Source organism: Chinchilla lanigera, unplaced genomic scaffold (genome assembly GCF_000276665.1).
Source record: "Chinchilla lanigera isolate Chin_1 unplaced genomic scaffold, ChiLan1.0 scaffold00094, whole genome shotgun sequence".
In the NCBI taxonomy this organism is placed as follows: domain Eukaryota; kingdom Metazoa; phylum Chordata; class Mammalia; order Rodentia; family Chinchillidae; genus Chinchilla; species Chinchilla lanigera.
In genome coordinates this window covers 3,374,241-3,381,957 of record NW_004955495.1, presented here as the reverse complement: position 1 = coordinate 3,381,957, position 7,717 = coordinate 3,374,241, and the positions used below count along the sequence as shown (strand labels likewise).

General features: G+C 47.4%; 1 protein-coding gene across 1 annotated transcript in view; it reads left to right on the top strand.

Moving 5' to 3' along the window:
- The window catches only part of LOC102005393 (long-chain-fatty-acid--CoA ligase ACSBG2-like), a gene marked incomplete in the record, with an annotated part of 26,298 nt that overhangs the window by 4,859 nt on the left and 13,722 nt on the right, over positions 1–7,717 (top strand). Inside the window, 3 exon segments of the mRNA XM_013505360.1 lie at positions 2,602–2,831; positions 5,049–5,137; positions 6,349–6,469. Of these exon segments, the coding sequence (XP_013360814.1) occupies positions 2,602–2,831; positions 5,049–5,137; positions 6,349–6,469 (440 nt within the window).

Sequence of the window (7,717 nt, the reverse complement as noted above, 5' to 3'; positions counted from 1 at the left end):
GCTAGACCTCTGAGTCTTCAGGCTTAGTCTGTATTCTCATGTTCTCTGCATCCTTGTTCAGCAGCTGCTCCTCCACTGATTCTGGACATTTCTGGTTCTCAACAGCAGGGGTAAGAGCGACCCGTTCTGTGGCATGTATTCCCAGGGGTTTCTCCATGTGGGAATGATTCATGCACACCCGTGGGCGGGCCTCTGAAGGCAGCGCGTGGTCAGCCAATTGTGTCATTGCTTCTCTGTGCCATGATAGTTCTCAACTATGCGGTGGTGGCTGGCTTGAGGGCTGGCGTGCGTGAGTGCACCACAGCATGGATTCCTGGGGATCAGAGGCCCTCCTCCCGGGCATCTGTGAGGCTGGGGGCTGGCCCAAAGGCCAGCGCACCCCGCCCATGGCTTCCAGGGCACTGGGGCCCCTCCTCCCAGGGCGCCTGTGAGGCTGGGGGCTGGGCCAAAGGCCGGTGCACCCCGCTGCGTGGGTTCCCGGGTACCAGGGGCTTGTTTTTTAGTTTTTAATCTCACTAAATTGACCAGGCTCAAATTTATAACCCTCCTGCCTCAGCCTCCCAGAGCGCTGGTGTGACAAGTGTGTGCCACCATGCCTGGTATCTCTTTTTTCATTTATTTGTTGGTTGGTTGGTTTTTTTGTCTTTTTGAGACAGGGTGTCGCTACACAGGTCAGGCTGGCCTTGAGCTCACTTGGTAGCCCAGGCTGGTCTTGAACTCCCAACAATCCTCCTGCCACAGCCTCTGGAGTGCTGGGATTATAGGGGTGTGCCACCACACACAGCCCCCTTTTATAGGGACAGCTCTCATTGGAGTTTTGGACCAGGATTATTCCTTTTATAAAGACATCAGTGACTGTATTTAGGGAGCACACAAAAAACACGTTTCTAAATAAGGCAGCACACACACCCACCTCAACACAGTGGGGCTCCTTTCTTGCTCATGTCACGTGCTGGGTATGGTGGTGGCTCCTTCTTGACATGGTCATCCAGTGTGTTTGTGCAGAGGACACAGCCAGGTGAGCCACTTCTTATATTTCATTGGCCAAAGAATACGTAGTCACCATGTATCAATTTTACCTTTTTTTTTTTTTAAATCTCTATAGCTGGTTGTGGTGATGCATGGCTATATTCCAAGCACTCAGGAGGCTGAGACCGGAGGATTTTAGTGAGTTCGAAGCCATCCTGGGCTACATAGTGAGTTCAAGTTCAGCCTGAACCACAAAGGAAGATCTTGTCTAAAAAAAAAAAAAAAAAAAAATCTCTGTAAAGGCAGGTTGTGCATCCCTAATTTACAAACTCCAAGTGTTTAAAGCCCAAAGCTTTTTGAGCAATGATGATCACATCACAGTTGGAAGATTCCTGGCCACATGTGGCATTCACAGTCAAAAGGCCAGTGAACTAAAAATATTGTTTAAAATTATCTTCGCATCATATGTAGAAGGCATCTATGAAACATAAGTGAATTCTGTGCTTAGGGCCAGATCCCCTTACCAAGATACCTCATTCTGGATAGACACATATTCTTCTCTGTTTGTTTGTTTGTTTGTTTGTTTGTTTTTTGAGACAGAGTCTCACCATGCAGTTCAGGCTGGCCTTGAACTTACTTATGTAGCCCAGGTTGGCCTCAAACTCCCATCAATCCTCCTGCCTCAGCCTCCCAGGTGCTGGGTTTGCAGGTGTGAGCCACCACACCTGGTTATACAAATATTCTAAACTTTAAGAAAATTCAAAATCCAAAACACTTCTGGTCCCAAGCAGTTTTGATTAGGAATATTCACTCTAGTTAATAATTAATGTGCATAATTATTTAAGGATAAAATGGATGGATGAAGGTCTGCAGCTTAACTTTTCCTTTTCTTTTTCTTTTTCTTTTTCTTTTTCTTTTCTTTTTTTTTTTTTTTTTGTGAGACAGGATCTTGCTATGTAGCCCAGGCTAGTCTCAAACTCATGACAATTCTCTTGCCTCAGCCTCCTGAGTGCTAAGATACCAGGCGTGCCCCACTACGCCCAGCCTTGTGCTATTTAACTTTGAAATGCATCAAAAAACAAAATGATGCAATCAGTGGGGGAAGAGAGAGATGTGACAAAGAAAGAACAGCAAAAATGCTACCAGTTGTGCCTGTAGGTGGTGAGGAACAGAGTGTTCGCCATATAATCCTTTCAACATTTTTTTTTTTTCCAGTAGTACTGGGATAGAACCAAGGGGCTCCACAGTGAACTACACCCCTTTTGTATCTTTTATTCCGAGACAGGGTCTTACTAAATTGCTAAATTGCCCAAGCTGGGCCTGAACTTGGGATCCTCCTGTCTCAGCCCACAAAAGGCTGAGATGACAGGTGTGTACCATCATAGCCGATTCAATGTTCTTATATGCCTGAAAAATTTTATAATAAGTTGTTGAAAGAAATCGTGAAAAAATAAATAACTAAGTAGGGCAGAGGAAGTTTGCCTGGACCAGTGTTGATCCTCTAATGCTTCTCACTCAAGAAGTGAGATGAGTTCAAATCTTAGCACCTGAAGTCCAAAAAGACACCGCTACCAGCCCAAGTTATGACATGAATGAAAACAGGAGCCACCCCTTCCCGGTGACTGTTTGCAGCAGCCCCCAGGCTGTGGACCACGTGCCGAGATGGAGAGGTCATCCTCAGGATGACAAAACACCAGCCAGGCCACGAGACCCCAATGACCATCCCTCAGCTTTTCCAAGAAGCAGTCAAGCGATTTGGTGCCTACCCAGCGCTCGCGTGGAAGAGCAAGCGGAAGTGGGAAACGCTCACCTTCACCCAGTACTACGAAGAGTGCAGGAAGGCCGCGAGGGCCCTGATCAAGGTAAACAGGTCACTCGTTTGTCCTCGTGTGTTCAGAATAAGCAATATACATACACAGGGGTGGTACCTGATAGACACCAAAGCATACAAACACGTATTGTTGAAAATCTCCCCTCTAATCCTTGCCCCTCAGCCACCCAGTGTTGAGGAGGAAGCCACCATTGCCATCTGCACCTGCATGTCCTTTGGGGAATAAGTGATATGTATGTACTGCATGTGTTTTATACAAACATTTTTACATACATGGTGATTATGTTGACCCACAGTTCTGCATCTTGCTTTTGTTTCTTCATAGAGTATCTCTATGGATGTATGAGTTAGTTGCTGCTGTGTAACAAATTAGCCCTTAGTGACTTCAAATGACAAATATTTATTATCTCACATATTCAGTGGGTCAGGAATTCAGGCCCAGTTTACCTGCTGGGCCTGGCCTGCAGGGTCTGTCCTGAGACTTCATTGCAGCATGCAGGGCTCTCTCTTTCACTCCTATTCTCTCAATCTCCCAGTCCCCGACCCCATTTCTTTCTTCCCCTTTTCCCTTCCTTACTGTCTCTTTCCTTTCTCTTTCTTTTTTCTTTCTGTCTTTTCCTTCTTCTCTCCTCTTCCCTTCCTACCTTTCTCCCTCCCTCTGTCCCTCCATTCCTCCTTTCCTTTTCCTTTCTTCCCTCTTCCTTATTTCTTTCTTGGATAAAAGGTTCACTTCCAAACTTACCTACACAGCTGCCTGGTGACTAGTGGTCTTCCTGATCCTCCCCATCTGACACTGCATTTCTGCAGGGGATGAATCCCTCCTGGCAGATGGCTCCCCCTAGCATTTCTTCTTTCCTGGAGCCTGATGCCCATTCTACTTTTACACATCTAAGCTCTAGTTAGAAATTAATTAATCAGTCTCTCTGCACATTAGTAGGGATACACTCTGGCTATCGTGAGGCTGGCCTTTTGTCACTGAGACAGATGGTTGTCATCTCCTCTTGACCAGGCAACAAGCAGATGTCCTCCATATCCCAGGCAGAGCAGAGCAGGTCATTACCAGCATGATTAAAAAGCCCCCAGAATAAAGGTGCTTTCCCTCCATGATGGTCAAGCTCATGTCCAAGTTTTCTGGTCCATCACCAACCACATTCAGAATAAGCCTGCACTGTTAAATGGGCAGTTTACTTCCAGGAGTGAAGTCTCTTTGAGTGTTTTTGGTATTAAACAAAAATAAGTCCATACCCACTGAGACGGCTGCTATCTTCAGAAGCCATAAAACAGCAACTGCTGGTGAAGATGTGGAGAAACCCTAACCCGCTGCACTGCCGGTGGGTGTCAGGTGGTGCAGCCACTGGAAGATCAGACCCAGAAATTCCACTTTTAGGCATGTACCCCAAAAGAATAGGGAGAACCTAACCCCCATATCCACAGTAGCATTAGTTACATAGCCAGAAGGTGGATGCAACTCAAGTTCCCTTAGCAGATAAACAAAATATGGCCCATCCATACAATGGAATATTACTTAGCCATGAAAACAAGGGACCCTTGACATCCCCACAGTGTGGATGAGCCTGGTGGACATGCTGCTCAATGAAATAAACCAGTCACGAAAGAACAAGTAATGCAGGATTTCACACCCAGGAGGTCCATAAAGTCCTCAGGTAAACAGAGACAGGAAGGAGGACGGTGGTGCTGGGGCTGGGGAGGGGGCAGGAGTCAGGGTTTCAGGGCACAGAGCCTCAGTTTGGGGAGATGAGAAAGCTCTGGAGACGGATGGTGGTGATGGCTACACAACCATGTGAATGTGCTTTGTGCTCCTGAACCAAACGCTCAACAGCTGGCGAAAAGCCGGCTGTGGCGGCTCGTGTGTAATCCCAGCACTCAGGAGGCTGAGGCAGGAGAATCACCACCAGCCTGGGCTACAGGATTAGTTCAAGGACAACCTGAACTGCTGTCTCGTAAAACCATTTTTAAAAAACTTATGAAAAATAACGGAGGTGGTGAAACCCATGTCATACATATTTTACCACAGTAATAAAAATAAATAAACGAGGTCTTACGCAGAGGATGGCCAAGACTCCCCCAGAGACAAAAGCATCCCACCCTGCGTTTCAGCCTCAAGCTGGCTTCTGCCCACTGTGACCACTGTTGAGTCTATTTTCTCACATCCTGATGATCAAGTCACAGCCAGAAGTGAAATGTCTGTGTGTATGTGTTTCTGTTTGTCTGTTTCTTCCCCTTCCAGCTGGGCTTGCAGCGTTTCCACGGCGTCGGCATCCTGGGTTTCAACTCCGTGGAGTGGTTTATTGCAGCCATGGGTTCCATCTTGGCAGGGTAAGGCCTTGGCAGGTTCTGATGGGGTGGCTCAAACGCAAGGAGGGTTTTCAGCTGGAGTCCCAGGTTAGCAGGCAAAATACAAGGTGTGGCAGAAGAATACTGTGGATGTGTAAGTGAAAAATAAAACTTTATGCTTGGCGTGGTGGCGCACGCCTGTAATCGCAGCACCTGGGAGGCTGAGGCAGAAGGATCGCCTCGAGTTCAAGGCCAGTCTGGGCTACACAGCAAGTCCCAGGCCAGCCCAGATTGCATAGCAAGACCCTGTCTCAAAAAACCAAAAATTATTGTAGTAAAAGCCACCTTGCCATAAATCCCCCTCACATCCTGCCCTCTCGCGTCAAACACACTTGTCCCATCATTCTTGCCATGCTTTGAAGTGGGTCTGGAAGCCCTCTTCCTCAGGAAGCAGAGAGAAACCCTCCTGGGCCCTGCCCCTGACCAGGCCTCTTCCACCTGGGCCCCACCCCCACTAGCACACTCGGCCCTGAACTCTTCAAAGGATAAATTCAGTTCACTGATGAGAACCGGTAAAGACGATCTCAGAGTCAGGGCCCAGGAGAAGATGCAAAGTAAAACCCTAACAGATACCACCTGCAAGGCTCCACGTGAGGAAGAAAAGACTGTGAATGTCAGGACATGGTGGTGTCACATGCCTGTCATCCTAGCACTGGGGAGGCTGAGGCAGGAGGATCGCAATGAATTTGAGGCCAGCCTGAACTACATAATCCAAGCCTAACACTTGTGGTGTGACCTTGAACAATCAGCCTCATATGCCTGCCTTTTGCTTTGTTTTGTTTTGTTTTGCTTTGCTTTGTTTTTTGAGACAGGGTCTCGCTATGTATGGTAGTTCAGGCTGGCTTTGAACTCATTATGTAGCCCAGCCTGGCCCGGAGATCACTAGCTCTTGCCTCAGCCTCCTGAGTGCTAGGATTACATGTGTGCACCACCACCCTTAGCTCCTCGTTTTCCTTCTCTCTCACCGGGAACTGTCAGAGTCCTGTGAGCTGTTGTAACAACACCCAGGAAGCCGCCATTCTGGTCCTTAGCATTTTTTGTTACTTTCATTGCTGTTCAGCCGGGGAGGAAGGAAGCTGGTGCTGCAGCTTTGCTCTCAAGATCTGCTTGCAGACCTTGCCCCTCCCTGACCTGCCAGGCCCTCTCACCGCCAGGTGTGTGGACGCACGTGCACATGTGTTTTCTTTTCCCAGGGGCCTCTGTGTCGGTATTTATTCCACCTGCTCCGCTGACGCCTGTCAGTTTGTCATCACTCATGCCAAGGTGAACATCTTGGTGGTTGAAAATGACGAACAGCTGCAGAAAATCCTTTCGGTAAAACCCTACCTAGCACTGCTATCCCCAGCTACCCAGCCAGGTGCGGATTTGCTCTCTTGTAGATGTGAAGGATAAAATGGGATGGTGGATTTGGGCATGGGGTCACATGCCTGTCATCTCAGCTACTTGGGAGGCTGAGGCAAGAGGATCTCAACTTTAAGGCCAGCCTAAGTAATGTAGTAAGACCCTGTCTCAGAATAAAATAAGAAGGACTGGGAGTGCAGCTCAGTGGTGTAGAATTCGCCTAGCGTGAAGAAAAGCCCAGCATTCGGTTCCCAGTACCACAAAAAGAAGTGAAAAAATGGGGTGGTGGAGTTGGCCCTGTGAGTGGGTTTGGCGCAAGTCCTCCATGAGCACACTGGTCTCTGGAGAAGCTATTTCTGGGTGGGAGCAGAGTGGTACACAAGGGTTTCATTTCTAATTTATATTGACTTAATTTACTACCTATTGTCTTATAAACACTTTGATATTTATTATTTTTCTTTTAGAAGTGTGATAATTTTACACTTGTGCTTATTGTCATTTTTCTCATTTCTTGCTATTTTCTTCAGTTTAAAAATGAGTTTATTTTTCTCTTCTACTTCTTCCCTAAATTCTACCACCTCCTGTTTCATGGTTTCCTCCTATCAGGTACTTTCTTCCCTGAGCACTTGTATGTTTGCTTTGTGCTCTTGCTTCCTAGATGTGTATGCTTCTTTACATACACATTTTAAAGTTTATGTTGCCGGGCGTGGTGGTGCACACCTGTAATTCCAGCACTCGGGAGGCTGAGGCAGGAGGATCGTTGCAAGTTCGAGACCAGTCTGGGCTACAAAGTGAGCTCAAGGCCAGCCTGAACTGCATAGTGAGATGCTGTCTCAAAAAGACAAAAAAAAAGTTTACACTGGATTGCAATTTTTTCTTTGTGCAGAACTGTCTGATTGTGCATAGTGGTATATGGTCCCTCCCCTCTCTTTCTTCCTATAGTGTCTTTGTATGGGTGTTGGAGAAATGTGCTCAGCTTCTCACATGCATTTGAAACCTCAGTTTCCATAATCAACTCTTGGTGGGGGGGCGGGGACAGTCCTTGGGAGGAGCCGAGGTGGCCAGATTCATCTTTCAGCTCAACAGCCCCTGCGACCATTTCCTTAATACTTTATGTCAGTGATGGCGAACCTTTCAGAGATTTCAGTGATACAAACAACCTGCTGTGGCACGTATGCAGCGGTGTGCCACCCCTGCTCCATGTCATCACCCTGGGTCACA